The sequence below is a fragment of the Microtus oregoni genome, unplaced genomic scaffold (assembly GCF_018167655.1).
Source record: "Microtus oregoni isolate MIOR12 unplaced genomic scaffold, Mior012 000009F_ref0000495, whole genome shotgun sequence".
In the NCBI taxonomy this organism is placed as follows: Eukaryota; Metazoa; Chordata; class Mammalia; order Rodentia; family Cricetidae; genus Microtus; species Microtus oregoni.
In genome coordinates, this window is record NW_024543068.1 from 15,528,360 (window position 1) to 15,549,946 (window position 21,587).

Consider the following 21,587-nt stretch of genomic DNA (forward strand, 5'->3'; position numbering starts at 1 on the left):
ATTGGCCAGCCCTTGCATGGACACACACAGGTGCGTGGGCACACACATACCCCAAATGCACACACACACCACACACATTAAGTTTTGTAATATTTTGGGGCTGTTTGTTAAACCTGATCCTCTCAGGCTTTCTCAACACCTGCTTTAAATACATGATAAGGCACTGTACTGCCCTGAAGGGAAACCGTCACAAGGCATGATGTCACCAGCCCATAATTCTAGCACAAGGGAGGCTGAAAGGGGAAGATTTCAAGTTTGAGGTCAGCCTGGCTTTATAGTGAGAACCTATTTCCAAAATTAAAAACAAATAATATTCATAAATAAGCCCCTAATTTTTTTTTACTGCAAAACAAAGTTCCATTCTTAAATGTTTAACAGTTCAGTTTAGGCAATTTATATAAAAATATTATTTTTGTCTACCAGAAATATGAACACATAGTCACTTCCCAGATCGAATTTTTAAAAAAGTATATACAAACATCATTTAATGTATATCCTTCTGAAAATTTAAACTTAGAAAATAAACTTTTTAAATCGAGTTTTAGCTATTTGCTCACAATCCTCAAATGCGCCCGTTCTCCTTCTTGGCTAAGCTCCCCACTTTGTCCAGATGTTGCTCCATGTCTTTTGTCTAGGAGAAGTGAATCCCAGACTCACCAAGAGAGGGCTACAGGCCCTAGGTCTGATGACTGAATATAAGGGGAAAGTCTCTGAGGGGTCCAAACAGAGATGCCTTGTGCTCAGAGAGGCCTCTGCCCCTGCCCCACTACTCCCTCCGTCTCCAACAGCAGAGAGGAGCTGCTGTACTCTCCCCAGAGCCCAGGACAACCTACAGAACTGAGACAGTGCCAGTCAGCATCCAGCAGCCTCCAGTCTCATACCCAGGCCAGGGGGAGTGAGGGAAATGACTAAGACAGAGAACAGCAAAGATGGGAAGAAGCAGTTAGAAGGAGCCAAAGGGAAGAAGATGTGCTAACTCCACACGGACATGGTCCCACTGGGTACAGAATACAGTCACATAAACAACCATGATGGCGTGTAGGAAAGTTACACAACAAACAAGAAAAAGTGCGTTTGTATATATTGGTAGCAACCATGGATCGACTAATACCCTAAATTAACTTCTTCACTTTAACTAATCTAAAAGGTAAAAATAATTATGTCGAAAACATTACACATTATAAAGTCTAAAACACCAAGTAAAAAAAATTGCTTAAAATATTTTCTCATTGTAATGTAAGAATTACAATTTAAGAAAAACATAATTGTCTGCAGTATGTGTTTAGATGTACAAATGCTTCAATTATACTCCAGAAGACAGTTAGAGACAGAGCAACAGAAAGGACACCAAGGGCAGGTATCCAAAGGTGACTGACTGGCCCCTGCTATGTCCAGTCCTGTCCTAAAAATTTTTTTAAATAAATAAATAAAGATTAAGACTGGCAAAAAAAAAAAAAAAGATTAAGACTGGTTCTCCAAACACTAGTGGGAACATAGGCTAACTCCCAGGGCTAACCTGCCGGTACCTGCACTTGTAGGAGGGCCAGGGCTAACACAGAATACACAGTCATAGTGATTAAGGATTCAGTTATTTACTCTATACACAAAAGCTGAGGAAAGCATAAGACAACCAAAAGAATAAGAAGCTAGGTAGCAGGGCTTTACTCCAAATGTTGTACAACCTGTAACTTCAAAGTACCAATCGTTCTCATGGAAATCGGCCTTTTTGTCTCAATAGTCGTTTTCCGCATTTTTTAAAAAATACCAAATTTCCCCATTCCATAGATGACGAAAAGAACTTAACACTCTCTTTGTTCTATCATGAGCAACGGTTTCACAATAAAAACCATTACTAAGAACTCACTTAAACTTGGAGCACAACTGCGCACATGTATTCAAGATTCTGGTTCAGTTTGTGGTAATCTCACCATGCTACTTAATGTTCGGCATCATAGGTGAAGACTGTGAGCGAGCATCCAGAGAACCAGGCTGGCTACCGCTAAGAGAGAGGCTGAGCTCAATTCCATCTGTACAACTTGATTATCTACACAGGAAGGTAATTAGCAACCACGAACTGAGAGTGGGCTGAGCACGGGGCAGCACACTACAGAGCAGTGAGAAGTCTACTCTGCGGGCTTCCAACTCGCCACACGTCACACACGGAGAACTAAGTGTAATAAATATTAAGTGTCTGTGCAAAAAGAGCCAACACCACAGTCTGAAAACACTGAGGATCTGGGGGCGGTTTCCAGAGAGTTAAGTAGGACAGGAGACCGAGTGTCTCTCTGGGACATGAGGGGAAAGAGCATTTCAACCACGAGCTATGAAGGTGACAAGAAGGGCCCTGGAGTGAGATTAGGAAGTGAGTACTCTGCTAGCCCGATGGAAATCGGCTGCCTCCCTTTCATGATAGAAGGACTGACACAGTGACCCCGAAACCCCACAATGGGGTAAAGTTCTTCTGTGAAAAGTTCCCCCTTCACTCCAGTGATCTGCTGAGAAAGCAGGCGGGAAAGGCCTGGCCTGGAGCAGCACCCGCTCAGAACAAGTGAGAGCAGACGAGCAGAGCTGAGCTGAGGTCAGACATGCAACAGGCTACCCCCCTGTCTACGGAAACACTTTCAGAGTTACATTCCAAGAATAAAAGTTACCCAACAGAAATACATTACAACTGTCAGAAGCAGACTTACATTCTACTTCTCACTTTACCATTAGCATTTACAAGACTGAGATTTGGGGTATGTCATTTTTATTTTTTAGCCACGCAGACTTCTCTGTTTCCAATATGGACAAGGAAAGGTAGGGAAGATGGAGCAGGTGAGCTAGAGTCCTACGGCATTTACAGCTGCTTCATCAAAAGTAAATACAACAGAGCATGTGGTACACATTCAGCAAACACGTATTAGTGCTGTGAAAAAGCTAGTAAGGAAGAACAATTAGTTGCCTGGTGGTGTTGGTGCAAGCCTTTAATCCCAGCACTTGGGAGGCAGAGACAGGCGGTCTCTGAGTTCAAGGCCAGTCTGGTCTACAGAGGGAGTTCCAGGACAGACTCCAAAGCTATGGAGAAATCCTGTCTCGAAAACAAACAAAACCACAACGACGAAGAAATTCCAATTGGGGAGCAGAGGGATGGCTCAGGAAGGTCCTTTGCTCTTCCATGAGACCTGAGTTTGGTACCCAGCACCACACTGTGGCACACAACCATCAAGGGATCTGATGTGCTCCTCATGTCTCGACAGGTACATTCATGGTGCAAAACACCATACAAATCAAATTAAAAAATAAAAACAAATAAAGATGGTAAAAACAAATAGTAAACATCAATCAAAAATGATCCTCAGAGAGCGAGCCATGAATTGATGGCTCCAAGTAGGATAACAACCAGCAGCCCCACCGCCAGGAGAAGGGAACCGGGCACAACACAGCAACACATTCCTACCTGATTGCTTGGGTCCAGACCAGCATAAGAATTTCTTGAACTGCAACCAACCGGAGGTGTGGCCTCTCGAATGAATTCTGACATCTCAATCCCTCCACCAGGATCACTGCAAGAGAAAGAGAACTGTCATTAACTATGAACCTCCTTTGTTTGGGGTTCCATCTTGTTCTCTGTAAAACCAAGAGGTTCTGTTTCTTATTCTCTTGTTGGTTTTTGCAGCAGGGTCTCTACTAATTCTATCTGTCCTAAAACCTATTCTGTAAACCAGGCTAACCTCAAACTCACAGAGATCTACCTTCTCCTGCCTCCCAAGTGCTATTAAGGCATGCTCCACTGGGCCTGACAGGGGTCCTGTTTTTTTCTTTGTTTTGTTTTTTTTTTTTTCCTCAAAGAGTAAAACAAAGAATGAGGACTAGTTTGCAAATCTGAAAGTTGGAACTATCTAAGAACCACAGAACTGTTTGGAGGAACTCACAATTCCTATCTCAAGCTGTCCACATAAGGCTCAGTGAGAAGAAACTGGCCTTAATTATAGAAAGTAAATAATTGATGACACATGCCATAAAACCACTCTTGCAAAGAAGTTACTGCCTTTTGTTTCCCAAGAGCAAGCCAAAGAGGCCAACTGAAAACAGTCAGACAACACGTGAGCTGACGTCTCATAGACACATGTGACTGTGTAACACAGACACACTGGGGAAGGCTGTGTTTTGTAAGTAAAGGGAAAGTACCTGGGATCTAGTTGCTGTAAAGAACTAGAAGCCTGTGCATTTAAATTTATGTTTGTTGCCTGTATGGTGGCACACACCTTTGATCCAGCACTTTGGAGACAGAGGCAGGCAGATGTCTGTGAATTAGAGGCCAGCCTGGTCTACAGAGTGAGTTTGAGAACAGTTTCAGGACAGAAAGACTCTACAGCAAAAAAACAAAAACAAACAAAAAACCTAAAACCAAAACAAAATAAAAAACAAAGATTTGTTTGCTGAGCTAGAATTCCAATGATAAAAAGTGGTTAACAGCAGGTCTTAGAAAATCAAAGAGTAAGGTATTAGACTCAAAGAGCTGATGATACCCAATATACTAATTAGAAATAATAGCAAAACTTAGGTGAAAAAACTAACAAATTTCAAAATCTTAACATGGTCTATGTTTCCTCAAGAACACAACTCTTAAAGCAACCTGTTTTTATTGGAAGCTGTTTACTTGTTCAAGTTTAAAACCCTGCCAGCCAGTATCTAATCCCTGGGTAGCCAAAAAATTTTGGTGATCAAAACGTTTTTCTAGCGCTCTAATTTCCTCACCCCAAACTCTCACAAGGTTTAGATTACATTGACTCCAACACATGAGCTCTACCCACCAAAGGCGATACAAACAGCCCAGTTGTGGCCACCGAACTAGTTCTAGAGAAGGCACATTAGTCCAGTTCAAACTAGTATGGGTCAGGCCAGAAAAGTCCCATAGTTGAAATATATTTCTCTATGCCTGCCCATTTTTATTTTAGTCTTCATTTTATGTGTGTGAATGTACCTGTGTGTATGTCTGTGCACCATGTGTGCACCTGGTGTCCGGAGAGACAGGAGAAGGGCACTGTATCACCTGGAACTGGAGTTACAGGTGATGGTGAGCTGCCACTTGGGTGCTAGGAACCAGACTCAGGTCTTCTGGAAGAACAGCGAGTGTTCTCAGCTGCTGAGCCATCTCTCTGGTCCATGTACCTGGTAGTCTTGAAGCTATGACTTTAAAACCTGGAGCTATTGCAGACACTGAGGCCAGAATGGAGGTGGTCACCTTTTATTCCCAGCACTCAGGGAGCAGCAGCAGGCCTATCTGAGTCACATGGTTCACATATCAAATTCCAGGCCAGCTAGAGCTCCATGGTGAGGTCTTCTCTCTCAAGTTAAAAACAAGCAGCAGCAGCAGCAGCAACTAACTGACTGAAAGATCAAAATCTGGATACCAAAATGGGAAGCAGCGTCATGAGGTGAGACACCTGAAGACGCCCCCACAGGCAGATTCTCTAGTATTGTGAGACAAAAGAGCCCTTAAGTGTCTGGATGGCGTCTCTGCCATCAGAAGGGAACTCACTTGGCAACACATCTTTACAAGTATTACTAGAGCAGCAGTCTGCTTTATGTTCCTTCTCTTACTAAAGGCAGTGTTCCTGGTTTGCTTAAGGAGTTTAGGCCACTAAGAACTTTCTAATCTGTTATACATCTACATAAATACAGCATCCTAGAAACTAGATACCAAGTTCACAGCTAATTCAGTACACTAACTCCTGTGTGAGGAGAGGGAATATATGTGTTCCAGGTTGTTAGCTGTTCTGTATTAACTCATACCAGCTCTAAAGTCTACACCAAGAACTTAAGAGTATATAATGTAGCGACTCTCATCACAGAAACGCCCAGTAATGTCATTAAAATGCACCCTCTCAGTCAGACCCACAGCAACCAAAAGATGCAGAGCAAAATGAAGACTAAGAAAATAAACACTCAATACCAGAGGAAGGATGGAAGCTTTCCTCTTGTTTTGTATGTCTATACATGTATGTGTACACATATTACCTTCATCACATACCACAGAACCCATCCACTTAAACTTTATAACTCAGTATTTCTAGACATTCATAAAGTTATGAAACCATCATCATTCATCACCTCATTTGCTTCTCTCTGTCTTTTCCATTCTCCTGCACTAGGCAAACACTGACCTACTTTTTGATCTGCAGATGTGCCCACCTGGGCATTTCATATCAACAGAAATAGGAAGTATGGTGCACATAATGGCTTCCTCCTCTTGACGTAACATTGTAACATGCAACACTTCATTTATACTTGTGGCCAAACAACACTCCACTGTATGGACAGATATTTGCTTCTTCAGCCAGAGGCAAAACTATCTCACTCACTTTCATATATCATTTCTGATTTTAAAAAATCCAAGCAGTCATAATGTAAATGAGTCTATCCCAGTTTTAGAAATAATTATTTTTTTAGTTCCTGATGAAATCCTCCCTAAAATTTGTAAATGTTTCTATCCTTGTTTTACATATAAAAAAGTAAAATATTACAGAGGTAAACTCTAGCAGAAGATCTCCAAGTGAACAAGCTAACCTGGTGACGTAGGAAGTTACAGTATGTGGACAAATCTGCTCTTTATTTGCTATACACTTGGTGCATGTGTGTTTGAACACCAGGTCTATAAAATATAAAGCCACACACACTTTCTAATAAACTGTCCTGTCCTTTAACAACAGACACTGAGGTTCTTCTGTCCCCAACTGCCAACTATTCACTAATACTTAGGGCAGGCTTCTTCACGCCATCCCTGTCGACACTGGGCCCGTAAGTCATGGCTGTGAGGGACTGGCTGTGCACAATGGCTGGCAGCCATTCTGGTCCTTACCCTCCCACAACTGATGCCAGCAGCATACCCTGTTGTGAAAACTGGAGAGTCTCCTAGAATTGCCAGACACCCAGGGCCAGCATTACTCCCAGATGAAAAGCAATGACCCAGACCAAACACTGGTCCCTAGTCAATGTGAGGATGAGAAAGGAAACGTTCAAGAAACAAAAGGACAAAGCTAAAAGGCAAAGAAAGAATGCCTCCTTTATTTTAAACATCCTCTAATGAAATAACTATCATTCTCTCTTCTCCACAACCCTAAATTGTGGCTTGAATACAGTCTGACACACAGACCGGTGAGGTACAGTGTTCCTTAGGAGTGAGACTGGCCAGGTGTAGCAAGGTGTGCTCAACACACACCTGTAGAGTTCAGCAGTTTATAATTCTTACAGAGGCAAAGGGGTTCACTGCAGCAAGCAATGTCAAATTCAGGGAACCTCTACCTTTATGCCTTAATTTCCCCATCTGTTAACAAAACAAAACACAAACCAGGTACAAGGAAAGGCAAAGAAGCAGAAGTCTACCATGAATTACAGGGGAGCCATCACAAACTAGGTTTCGGATCATTACTATCATATCAACTGCTGACGCTCAGGCTTTGGTCAGAAACATTATAACACCCTTATAATGCTAACTTTACAATTGTAATCTAGATTCTAATGATGTTTATAAAAATAGAAGTAGATTTTTAAAAAAAAAGTCTCTAAGCAGAGTAGATCTTAGCCTAAAATCCAGTTTCATAAAGGTTAAATGGCTGGGCGGTGGTGGTTGCACGCCTTTAATCCCAGCACTAGGAAGGCAGAGGCAGGCCATATGAGTTCGAGGCCAGCCTAGTCTACAAGAGCTAGTTCCAGAACAGGGTCCAAAGCTACAGAGAAACCCTGTCTCACAAAAACCAAATCAAAACAAATCAAAACAAACAAACAAACAAACAAAAAGATTAAATGGAGGTTTGGTTTATAGAAACAGAAAATGCAAGTCTCCAGAATACTAGCATCCAAATCTTTAAATTCAATGATTAATTTCTACTCATACTTTAAATATACAATACAGGCATTAAAGAGTCTAACTCTTTAAGGTAAAGATTTAAGGGTTTTTGAACTACTGTATCACATAAGAGAGGGCACTGAAAATCCAAATGGTTCCAAGAGTTACTTACTCATGCAATAAACTACTGCGCTAAGGAACCAAGCACGGTGGCCTACATAGGAACTCTATGGAGTCCTGATTGTTCTGTCCCTCAGAACAGAATGTGAGACAAGTGGGAGAGTGAAGAGGAGATGTAAAAACAAAAGCCTACAGCAGAAATCTCAACAGGCAAGTTTTAAAAAGATAGAGAATCCTCAAAAAACTAAACCTAAATCTACCCTATGGCCCAACTACACAGTTCCTTGGCTACACCCAAAGGACTCAACAGTCTACTTCATAGATCCTTGCTCAGCCATGCTCACTGCTGCTCTAATCACAAAGGTAAAAATAAAATGTCATCATACAGGAAATCAAGAAATTACACGAAGTGCATCATTGACAGGCAAGTTTAATAAGATTTCTAGATACAACAAAAACGGCTACATTTGAGAGAGAAAAAGACAGCAAAATTTTTAAATTTTTCAGGTAGAAAACAAAAATAAATTATTTTTAATGGAGAAATGATAAATGGAATTTTGAAAAATAAAATAGAGAAAAGTTTAATACCTCAGATAAATACACTCAAAAAGAGAATCTATATTTTCAAAGCAATTCCAATAAAAAGGCCAAAGATCTTTGTCTGTATCAAAGATCAAAGCCCAACCAAGATGACTACAGTACTCCTAAGCGGGAACGAGGCTACCAAGAGCCGGGCACAGAGTTTCTGTAATGAGGAGACTGAGGCCCAGACAACTGGAGCAGCACAGCAGAAAGGACAGCCGGGAACACACCACTGTGTGCAGAGTTCATTCTAACAGAGAGAACACAGTGGCTGCCAGCCAAGAGTCACTCAAACAACACCCCTTACATGACACTATTGACTAAAGTAATTTCATATAAAATTCAAATGCAAAAATAAAATAACAAAGTTTTAAAAAACACAGAAGAACATCAGATGACTCTACAGGGAATACTTTTAGAAGACAGAAAAATGTCACTTACTAAAAAGGCTAAGTTTTGTTTTATTAAATCCAAGAAAGGATTAGAGATACAGTTCAGCTGGTAGAGAATCTGCCTGCATTCCCCAGGTCCTGGATTCAATTCCTAGACCAACAATATCCAAAAGACACATCAACTTTAAGAAGCATGGTAACTGAGCCAAGTGTCATAGTACTAGTCTATAAGCCAACACCTTGAGTTGGAGGCAAAAGAATCAAGAGTTGAAGGCCATCTTCAGCTATTTCAGTTCAAGGCTGGCCTGTATGACTTGAGAGCCAATCTCAAGCCAACAAGGAAAGTATTAACAAGCCTAAGAAAACTTAAGGAAAAAAAAATGCAAACTCAGAGATGCTTAACATACATAAGTAATAAAACAATGGCATAAATAAACAAACAACAAATCAACATGAAAGACAGCTTCCCACGTCACAAATGGGCAAAGGAAAGAAAAGGAAGCTAACTGCTGCCAACGTCATGTTCAACCTCAGCAGCAATCAGGGCCCAACTGGAGTCACAGTGAAGCACAGTTAGACTGCTGAATGGCAAAGTGCTGCTTGTCTTTTGAGATAAGGTTTCCCTCTGCAGCCAAGTTGATCTCAGAGTCACAGTAATCCTGCCCCAACCTCCCAGGTGCTGGGACTGCAGGTGTGAGCCACTGTGTCTGGCTAAAAGTTAAATTTTCACCATTACCAAATGTTCATGTGGATAGGGAACAATAAGGACTTTGAAAACTAATAGACAGAAATCATTTTGGCAAACAGCTTGGAATTACCTAATAAGATGAACTCAGAGATGCCCTAAGAACCAGCTTGCATAAGTGTACCAGAAGATATTCAATAATATTATCAGAGGAGAAAGTTGGAAATAATCTGAATGGCCACTAGTGGAATGACTAGGCCATAATCTCTCCCTAGAGTATAGATTGTTTTCTGGTGAACGTGAATAAATAAAAGTTACAAACATTAACATAAGTAAACTTCCTGTGCAAAAAATGCCCCTCAGAGAGAAATACGGCAGAGCCCAAAGTACACAAAATAAATAATAAATACATTTAGGACATCTGTAAGGATCATGGCACGAAACCAAAAAGTCCAGCAAATGTTCAGTACTGACCACATGAATGAAATGGGAAATGATGCATGAGCTTCTCCACAGCTGTACAATGCTCTGTCCTAAGCTGTGTGATGAGGGATTGCATACTGACCTGAATATTAAATTCTGTCTCTCAATTATCCTTATATTTGGTACACTGTTTGACATACACATTTTCACAATAAGTTCTTTAAAATAAAGAAAATGTAAACATAAAGCTGGGAGGTGGTGGCACATGCCTTTAATCCCAGCACTCGGGAAGCAGAGGCAGACAGATTTCTGTGAGTTTGAGGCCAGCCTGGTCTACAAGATCAGGACAACTACAGCTGTCTTGAAAAAAAAAAGAAAGAAAGAAAAAGAAAAAAGGAAACTCAACAGAAGCACTAACACATACTACGCATAACCAGAGCAATCACAGAGCAGTTCCCTGGGCCAGGGCAATTCCTGGTGCTGCACACAGACTAACTCGCTTACTCTTTATAATGAGCTTACGGAATGGGACTTCCACTGGCCTCATCACCTGACAAGCTCAGGTGACTTTGCCAAGACCACACAATTAGAAATAATGCAAACCCCAGATTAGCGCAGTCTGAGCTCTGCTGCTAACCTGTGGGAGTGTGGTTTCAAACGTTCTGTTTCCAGAATACACACTTCATGTGTTGAGCTAATGGCCCTCAAGCCCATCTTCCTTTTATATGGAAGTAATAAGCTAAAGAAATATGCACAACTCTTTTTTAAGTTTATAAAATTTTATATAATAAATAGATAAAAATAAGTAAAATCTCTACTACATTCTTGAAAATTACCTATTTGAAAGATTTAGTTTCTTCAAATTTAATACAATCATCAAAATTCCAATGAAAAATTTTGGGGAGAATAAGCAAGTACACATCTTATTTAACCAGAAAAGTTAAATAAGCACATGAGAATGGCCAAGTAATACTGAGGGGTGGAAACCACTGAGGAGGACTCATAGTACTAAACAGTGAGCCTGTTCTAGGACTGCAATTATATACATACATATATATGTGTACACATATACATACACAGACACACACACAGACACGGAAAAAAGAACCGAGGCAGAAAACAGAGCACAGAACCTGGCAGAGATAAACTTGGCCTCCACATCTGCAAGCTGTGAACCAAGGGATTTAGATAGCTGTGTGGGGATCAAAAGTATTCAGAAAAAGAAAAACATTAACATCTACACTAAACATGTATGAATGTTCTTCTTATTGGTCCTAAACACTGCAATTACCTGCACAGCTCACATACATTGTATTAGGTTTTAAGTCACTACGGATCTACACTATACAAAGAAGGCTGAGTGGTGGAGATGGGCGAATGCTGCACCACTCTGGAGACAGAGGACGTGAGCTTCTGGGCTTCCAGGCAGCCAGGCTGGGGAGTCACTACTTGAGATGAAAACAACAGCAAGGAAAAAAGGCATTTCAACTTGCTGGGAAAGAAAATATTTTTATTTAATGGATTTATTATTTAATGGATGGGACAAACAAATCTAAACTACATTAGGATGTTTTCTAACTGAATACAATTTAAGAGCAAAATCAAAAAAATATAAATAAGAAAGAAATCAGAGTAAATATTTATATAACTGGGGAGACATTCTTACAGAACTTGGTAGTAAAGGAAAAACTAATAAACAATGAATCGGCACATACTATAATCTGTGGCATATAAACAGGCAAATGCTAAAGCTGCGGGAACTATCTGACACAGACCACAGAGGACTAACACCATAAATATATATCTTCATCAAATTAATGGCAATATCACTGATAGCAAGCCTCTCTTAGAGGAGCCCACACTCATGCTCTAGGGTATATCTTCCTTCCTTCCCATGGGCCTGGTTTTTGTTTTTTGCATTCCTCATGCTTAAAGTCTATTTTAAAATATCGTTAATAAATCCCAACATTGAAAAAACAGTACTACAAATAGCAAATAGACAGCAGATTAATACAAACAGAAGTAACACATGAAAAACTTCTAACCCATTAGTAATCTAAAACTTAAATAATGACATTTTTGTCAGAATACTAAATACTCAGTGTTACTAAAAGAAAATAAATGAGGCCAAAAACTATTGATTATAGTGGTTAAAATGACAAAAACAAAACAAAACAAAACTTGGGAACTTAGTGACATTTGAGAACTTAGAAACATGTAGCCTTTTCAATAATTACACTTTTGTTAAATTAAGATTAAAATACAATAATTTAAAATGAGTGCCACTGTCATCTTTTTCACAATAAAATTTAAATTTGAAATATTAAAATAGCTACAAAGAGGGGTTAGAGCGATGGCTCCGCGGACAAGGGCATAGGATGCTCTTGCAGAGAAGCTGGACTTGGTTCCCAGCACCACAGGGCAGCTGACAACGGTTTCTGACTCCAGTTCTTTCTGGCCTCCAAAGGCACCAGGCATGTACATGTGAACAGACATACAATAAGCAAAATAATAATAATTTATCTAAAAAAATAGAAGTTAAATTACAATACATCTGTACAAGGCAGTGTATGTCATTAGAAATATCTTAGAAAAAGCACTTTTACTACTTCAAATATTTGCAATCAGTGAGTAACTATCAGTGCCAAACACTGATGGAAGAGCAGAAAATAGTCTATAGGAAAAATCAAGGTCCCCAACTTTAAGAAGCTAAGGAAAATAATGGCAGTTTGTGATCACCAAAATGAGCAAAATTTTTACAAGAGTAAAATGCTTGCTCAGTAAACAGATGAGGTGGCTGCAGAATGGCTGAGGGAAAGGCAGGAAGTAAGCTTTTCGATAGCGGGAGGCATACAGAGATGGGTGCCTGGATGGATGCGACCTCTGCTACTGTACTGTCCTTACAGTGCAACCTGAAATCACTCATACTATGCTGCGTGGCTAGAAGCAGACTCCATCTGAGTGCTCAGGTTATTGGGTGGTCTTACCTCAGTTCCACAGCTGTGATTCAGGGATGACTGGCAGTATCTACCTCACAGAACTGCTTTAAGCACCAAATCAACTTACATACATCCTGTTCACACAGGAACTGTTTGTTAGATTCACATTAGTGGTATGCACTACTTTTTAAGATCTCAAGAAATTTTTGACAATATAGATAAATTAGATCCCTCTGTCAAAAACAGAAAGCCCTGGTGGCGCCAAGGAAACATGCTACAATATAACTAAGCAACAGAGGTACTTATAAGAATGTAAGACTGAAAAATATTTACAACAGATTAAGTGGAAAATGCAGATTATATCAAATACAATATAAAATTTTCTTAAGCTATATATACATTTTAATTATGGGCATTTTTTTCTTTCTTTTTCCTGGGGCAGAATAAGACTAGGGAGGCCTGGAACACATGATCTTCCTGTCTCCACCTGCTAGGATTATAGTTATGTGCCGGCTTGTATGGCTTCTGTATGTGTAAATTGTTGTGATGCTGAGATTTATAAACAATGCGTAACTTTCCTTCAGTTGTGTTTCCTGTGTCTTGGTCTTTGGTGTGACCGTTATGCAGAAGCATTACTGTTGTAAGCTGTTCAGTGATGAGGCCATGAGTACTGATGATCCTCCAAACATGCTAGTTACATTCTTCTGTTCTACGTGTAACTTGCGCTTGTCACTATCTACAGTGGTAGACTAATGCCGCTTAAAAACCTTAAGCTAACAGGGACCAGAGAGCAAACATACAGCTGTGCACACACCATCCCATCTACAAGGACACAGAACACACATCATCACTTAGATCTAGAAGGCAGGCGCAGGCATACTCCTCTCTTACCTTGGACCATTGCTGTCTTTCCTCCTTGTTGAACAGTTGCCTTGTTCGGCTTTGGCTCGTTGGTCTGGGAACTCATTTGTACGCCTATCTACAACTTCTCCAGCATCAAGTGCTCTGTGTAGTCGATAGTTGACCATCTTCAGAACGATGAAAACAGCAGCTACCACGGGACAATAAACTGCTACTATAATCATGGAAGAAGGAAGGGCCTTTAAGAGAAAGGAAATATATGTGTTTTAGAATACTTTATATTTTACTTATTCTAGAAATCTGTACCTAAAATAATGAAGTTATACACAAAACTATTATAATACTAAGTTGCAAAGGTAAAGGACTCTACTACCCAAAACAGAGGCTACTCATATGGCTACTGAACACCTGAAATGTGGCTTAGTTAGGACTAAGTGTGAAAAAGGTATGATATGTTAATTCTTAAACTGAGTGCAGGTAGGAAAAGTTGAATTATACTTAGCTAAAAATTACTGGAAATAATTTCACTTGTTTTAATACTATATCTACTACAAAATTTAAAATTACCTGTGTGGCCCACACTACATTGCTACTGCAGAGTGCTGATGCAGTCTGGGGGCGGGGGAGTGGGGGAGCGGCGCTTATAATCCAAACCGAACAGCTAAGATATTGCATAACCCTGTATATGTGAGCAGTCCCTGTTGATGTCTCTGTGAAAGATGGCTGCGGCAATTAAGAGAACCTGTTGCTCTTGCAGACGTTCCCAGACCCACATGGAGGCTCACAGCCATCCATAACTCTAGCCCCAGGCCATCTGATGGCTCTGGCCTCCATGAACGCCAGGCCAGGCATGCACATACAGGCAAAACACTGATACACATAAAATAGATTCGTTTTATTTTAAAAAGAACAGAAGAACTTAGAAAATAATAAGGCAATCAAGGGTAAATTGAAATAAGTCACCTATTCTGAAGACTTGGAGACCCATTCTATATAAGAATAAAATAACCTGAAACCCGAAAACCAGGGCTGCAGGCTTGGGGCCAGGCCCACTTGGAAGGCAAAGCTTCAGTCACCACTGTCAAAGAGCATAAACTTATCAGGCTGAACTTATCAAGCATCCTGGATTTGTGCAGGATAACCTCATGGGTTATCATCAGATTCAACCTCAGCCACTGCCATGCAGAACCCCAAACAAGCTTAGGAAGCCCCAGACTGAAACGGTGAAACTGAAAAAGCCTTCCTTGACAAGCCGAAGCTTCACAACAGAAATATGTGGTGTAGGTTTTGTTGAAGTGGCCTGAGAATTAGGAAAGGAGACAAAGCCCACAGCCTCACTCCAGTTTTTGTGTTGGGATGGGAATAACAGTTGTACATTTGGCTTCTGAAATACTTGGATTAAGAAACTCTACATAGGACTGGAGAAGTGGCTCAGAGGTTAAGAGCACTGGCTGCTCTTCCAGAGGTCCTGAGTTCAATTCCCAGCAACCAAATGTTGTCTGGCATAAAGCTACGCATGCAGATAGAGCACTCACACATAAAATAGTAAATCTTTTTTTAAAAAAAAACACATATTAATATAATTGAAAAGTTAAATTGCTGAATCTAATTTAAAACGTTCTAAATAACTGGTTTAGCCTTGTGATTTTGTTTAAACACCTATTTTCTTAAATTAATAAATATCAGATGTAGATCATTTTGTAAGATTTATCATGTAGGTACTTTAAGATGTTCAATTTATAAATTCAATTTAAATTAAAGAGATCTTAAGGTACAACAAGATACAAAAAGTAAACCTCTGGAAAGTAAAGGTTAAAATGTTCAGAGAAAAGGACATTTTAAGATTCTTAGTTGATTTGTATCTTTAACAAACCTAATATTCACTATAAAAACAAATACCCCAAAGAATCTTCTGAACAGAAAAGGCCACTTCAAACAAAGACACACACAAGGGATGGAGAGGAGATATAAGCAGAGAGAGAAAAATAGAAACTGATATAAACACAGAGAGAGACATAGGGAGGGACAGAGAGGGAGTGAAGCACAGACACAGAGACCAGTCACCCATTTGGAGAATTTACAAAGTTCTGGGTGGTGCTTGTTTCCTTCTGAAATTTCCGCACAAAAATAGAATCCCTGAAGGCCTGTTAGTTCAATGTCTCCGTTTCCTGATAGGATATTAAGGTATGCTGAATATAAAAGATTTAGCCAAGATTACCTATCTTAACATCTTAACATTAAGGGAAGTCATAGGCCCATTTCAATGTCATAGATAACACACCAATTCCATCTTCATAGTCAATAAAATAGGTCAGTTCCATCCTAACCCACCACAGTCTACATTAAGGGTAAAATGGCTGACTGTATTAACTGGACAGAAGGGAAATAACCAACATCTGTGTCAAACAAATCCAATGGAAATGTTAACAAATAAACGAAAGAGTACTTAATTTTGAATTGTCAAAGTTCAAAGCTCATCTAAATAATGTCAGTCCTCATACCCCAAATACTACTAACAACAGTGTAAATGTTCTTTAAACAAACCCATTGAAATGTGAGGGTTTAAAGACAACCAGAAAATCACTTTTTGAAAAGATACTAATCACAGAAAGACTGAAAATGAATTTTCCTTAAGAAATTTAAGGAGAACCTTACATACTGGCAACAGTGTCAGGTCAGAAACACTCAGATTACAGAAGTGCTCGTCTATCCTTCCATTCTGCGCTTCAGGTGCCTGAGTCCCACCCACAGTCAGTCCCAAACCTTCCAGGGACAGAAGCAGACACCTTGTAAGCTGCACTTCTCCTGAAGTGGGTCAAAGTGCAAACACAGTGTGCTGCTGAGCACTGCAGTAAAGCTGCTGCACAGCCACACTAGCATACAGTCTTAGGGTTCATCCACCTTGCTACGAGTGTGATTCACTATACTGTTTTCTAGGGCAAACACCTGAACCAAACATACACAAAATCACTGCAAAGTAGTTAGCTGAAACTTTTTCTACTTTATGGATTACACACTAGAAGGGTATGTGTGTGTGTGCTGGTACACACTTTCTTAGTCACATTCCACTTTATTTTTCAAGACAGGGTGTCTCACTGAACCTGGAGTTCACTGATAGATGGACTGGCCGAAGGGCTCAGGGGTCCATTTCTCTGTGGTCGTCCTCCACTGGTGGAGTTGCACTCCCAGCTTGAGCACTGGGGCTCCAAATGAAGTCCTCAAGCTTGCAGAGCAAGCACTTTATGGACTGAGCTACCCCTCAGCTCCCTGCTTGACTGCTGCATTATATTAGAATATTAGAATATACATACTATGTTTTAAGGAAAGCGTGTTCAGAAACACTCAGAATTCTAATTTGCAACAAGTATTAAGTCCAGGGAAATTAGGCACTTTGGGAGAGAAAGTAACGGGCAAGATAATAGCTTAGCTTAATCTAATGGTTAAAGTATAGCCATTATATAAAATATATAAACATTATATATATTGTGTGTGTATATATATATAAAGTATAATGTGTTTGCATTGTTTGACATAGCAAGTTCTACATTAAAATCTCTATTTTTAATCTTTCTGGAAAGTAACTACTGACTTCATAATAGTTCTGTTCTACAAATAATACTTCACAAAGTTCCAGTTTTTCCAAAAAGACACTTTTTATCTTCAAGTTATATAATTTTATTATGAGCGTTACCTTAAGTTAAGGCCAAAGACAAACCACAAGCAGTGGACAGCAGAGGTGAAAAGGCGGCAGAGCAGCTGGCATCTACTGGTGGACAAACAAGGCCCTCATTAAATAACCATAAAGGTCACAGCTCCCAGCACACAGATAAAGGCCTGTGGCACCATGAGGGCTCCAAGCAGCTCCTCACACACCTCAGACAGTGGGTCTTAAGAGCACTGTTTCAGATGGCATGAGCCTGCAAGGGACTAAGTTAAGGAAGGCAAGCTAGTGGATTTTACTTCTCCAGTATGATAATCAGGTGGTTGTGTGGTCCCTGCGATTTGTCTAGTGTGCAGTGATGCACAGGTATTCCAGCCAGTGCAGGTACAATCCGGTAGTGTGAGGCTAAGGGTAACACTTATAACTGACATCAAGACTTCAAAAGAATTTTTAAGCAAGCTTTCTTTTTTAACTATCCATCTTTAACATAAGATGTCTTTTTTGCTTGCTTGCTTGGGGCTTCTAAAATCATAACTTCCTCACTATGTAAGGTGCTGTTTACTAAATTAAGGTATCACAGATTAATGAGGCATTTAGAAAACCTGCGAAATAAAGATCTGTGTGTACACATACAGAGGAGAGACAAGACATATGAGATCTGTGTGCACACATACAGAGGAGAGACAAGACATATAAGATCTGCACACGAGAGACAAGACATATGAGATCTGTGTGCACACATACAGAGGAGAGACAAGACATATGAGATCTGTGTGCACACATACAGAGGAGAGACAAGACATATGAGGACCTCCTTCAGAGCAGTGATAAACACGAGAAAATATTAAAGGCAAGAGGATAGGAAGGAGGAGGAGACCTTGCAAAGGTAGTACAGCCAACCAATAAAAACTACATGAGAGGTTGGAGAGAGATGGCTCAGTAGACACCCTGGTACCAGACATTTAAAATATTAGTGTAAACTGATCAAACTGTGTGCACAAGTGATGTACTGTAAGCCTAAATTGATCAAACTATGTTCACTAGTGATGTACGGTCAGCATAAATTGATCACACTGTGTGCACTAGTGATGTACGGTCAGCATAAATTGATCACACTGTGTGCACTAGTGATGTACAGTCAACATAAATTGATCACACTGTGTGCACTAGTGATATATGGGCAACATAAATTGATCACACTGTGTGCACTAGTGATGTACGGTCAGCATAAATTGATCACACTGTGTGCACTAGTGATGTACAGTCAACATAAATTGATCACACTGTGTGCACTAGTGATGTATGGGCAACATAAATTGATCACACTGTGTGCACTAGTGATGTACAGTCAACATAAATTGGTGAGACTAAAACTACTAAATTCCATACACTGCCCAATACCTTTTTCACTCTTAAGAAAAAAGAATTCCAGCTGCTCTTCCAGGAAACCCTGGTTTGATTCCCGGCACCAAAACTCTGTAGCTTGCTAAAAAGCGAAAACATAAATTGTCAGTTTTAACCTAGAGCCAACAACTCCTCTTAAAATCATAAAACTGAAATTCTAATACAGACAGTACTGGATGACTTTTATATAAGAAATCTCAACTGAAAAACAACCCTCAGAATTGGAGACTCTTCTTACATTTATTTGTTTGTATGTGTGCACAGGTACATGCATCTGTGGCCTTGTATACCACAGTGCGCACACAGAGGTCAGAGGACAACTTAAAGACTGAACTCGGGTAGCCAGAATTAGCAGCAAGTGCCTTTACCCACTGAGCAATCTTGCCGCATGAAAACTGTAGGCTATTTATCAGTGTAATCTATGGAAGTGAAAAATAAGACCTGCAGTGCACACAAATACAACATTAAGTGCCAGGTGTATACTCTCAAAGAGTGTATATTTCTTGTATAATTGGGAAAAAAAGAAAAATTTATTCTGATTTGTTTATGTGTATGTATGTGCACTATTGTTGGTTGGTTTTACTCTTTGTTCTTTGGCTCTTTTGGGGGAACCACAACCCAGCTCCAATAAATACACATAGAGACTTGTTCTTACTTATGAATGCCCAGACTTAGCTTGGCTTGTTTCTAGCCAGCTTTTCTTCACTTAAACTATCCCATCTACCCTCTACCTCTGGGCTTTTTCCTTTTCTTAATTCTGTAATCTTACTTTCACTCTTAGTCCATGGCTGGCTGGTGGCTGGCCCCTAGTGGCCTCCTCTCTTTGTTCTCTTGTTACTCGATCCTTCTTTTTCTCCTATTTATTCTCTCTGCCTGCCAGCCCTGCCTAGCCTTCCCCTGCCTTGCTAATTGGCCATTCAGCTCTTAGACCAATCAGGTACTTCAGACAAAGTAACACAGCTTTACAGAGTTAAACAAATGCAACAGAAAAAATGCACCACATTTCTTTCCATCATTAAACAAATGGTCCACAGCATAAACAAATGTAACACATCTTAAAACAATATTCCACAACAGTGAACCACCTGTGTCACCAGACACAGGTGCCCACAGAGACCAGAAGGTGTCAGATGCCCTGGATCTGGCAGAGATGGCTGTGCAGTACCAAGTGAGTGCTCAGAACCAAACACAGGTCTTCAGCAAGAGCTATCTCTCTAACACCCCCTCCCCAAACCTAAGGTGTAAACAGTAAGTAATAAAAAGGTTTTCCTAGAAGAGTATATTAGCTTTCACCTTTAACACAAGCATCTACATCATGTCAATGATGCCTGATTAACAACAGATCAAGCTACATACCCGGCAGTCTCTGACTTTCCTTCATATCTATGACATCTTAAAAAAAAAATTCTTTATTCTCTCCAGGACAGGCACCAAAGCCACCCAGAGAAACACTGTCTCAAAGCCCCCCCCCCAAAAAAAAGAAAATAAATTGGAAGGACAGGCCTAGCGTGGTGACTAAGCACTAAGAAGGCAGAGGCAGGCAGACTTCAGTGAGTTCAAGACCAGCCTGGTCTGCAGAGTGAGTTCCATGACAGCCAGGGTTGTTACACAGAGAAACCCTGTCTTGAAAAAAAATTTTTGAGGGACAGAAATATTAAAACCACAATTCAAAGCCATCTGACCCAAAGAGGGCAGAGAGGACTACATGGTACAGATAGTGGACAAAGTGGGAGAACCCTTCCCTGTACACTGTTGATGGGAAGAACAAACAGTTCAGCCTGTGAAAATGGTGTAACAATTCCTCAGAGTTAAAAATGGGACGATATGGCTCAGCAGGTAAAGGTGCTTGCCACGCAAGCCTAGTGACTTGAGTTCAATCTCCAGAAGCCATGAAAGAAGGAACCAACTCCACCACACTATCCCAACTCCCACACGGGCACCCACACGTGAGCATCATGCACACACATGCCTACACAAATGATGCATGCTTTCTGAGAGGTTAAAGAGGGAACCACATATCATCCAGCAAGCCTACTCCGACTCACACATCCAGAAGAACTGGAAGAGATCGCAAAGAGCTTTCTCACACATGGGTACTTACAGCATTATTGATAGCTGAGCACAAACAACCCAAATGCCTACTGGTGGATGAACACTAGCTTGTATAGTCACGCAGGGTGCTCTGCAGCAAAAAGCAAAGAAATCCTGTCCTACGCCACAATACTCAGAAGCCTTGAGGACATTCTGCTAAGTGAGATAAGGTAGTATCAAAATGACAGTCTTTCTTTCAGGGGGCTAGAGAGATGGCTTAGCAGTTAAGAGCACTGACTGCTTTTCCAGAAGACCCAGTCAATTCCAAGCACCCACAAGCAGCTCACAACTATCTATAACTCCAGGTCCAGGGGATCCAGCACCCTCAAACAGATGCACGTGCAGGCAAAATACCAAAGTCCATTAAAAAAAAAAAGACAGTATTTCTGATGAATTCACATACACATACCAAATCCACAAAACAAGAAGCAGACTAGCAGTTATCTGAGGCTGGCAGAAGTGGTAGAGGAAAGGGTGTTATTTAATACACATAGCTTTGATTTTGGAAGATGGGGAAATTCTGAAATGCGCTGTGCAATATTTGATATTACTGAATGCCATCTCTCCTTTGCCATGGAGGAGACACACCCAAGGCCCC

At 40.4% G+C, this 21,587-nt stretch overlaps 1 protein-coding gene across 6 annotated transcripts in view; it reads right to left on the bottom strand.

The window, feature by feature from the left end:
- Pcnx1 (pecanex 1) overlaps positions 1 to 21,587 on the bottom strand; it is a 143,251-nt gene that overhangs the window by 99,208 nt on the left and 22,456 nt on the right. For all 6 annotated transcript variants that reach the window (XM_041657903.1, XM_041657902.1, XM_041657901.1 and 3 more), the window contains exons 2-3: positions 13,864 to 14,072; positions 3,440 to 3,545 (exon numbers count right to left, since the gene is read on the bottom strand). In XM_041657903.1, the coding sequence (XP_041513837.1) occupies positions 3,440 to 3,545; positions 13,864 to 14,072 (315 nt within the window). The remainder of the gene's footprint in view (positions 1 to 3,439; positions 3,546 to 13,863; positions 14,073 to 21,587) is intronic.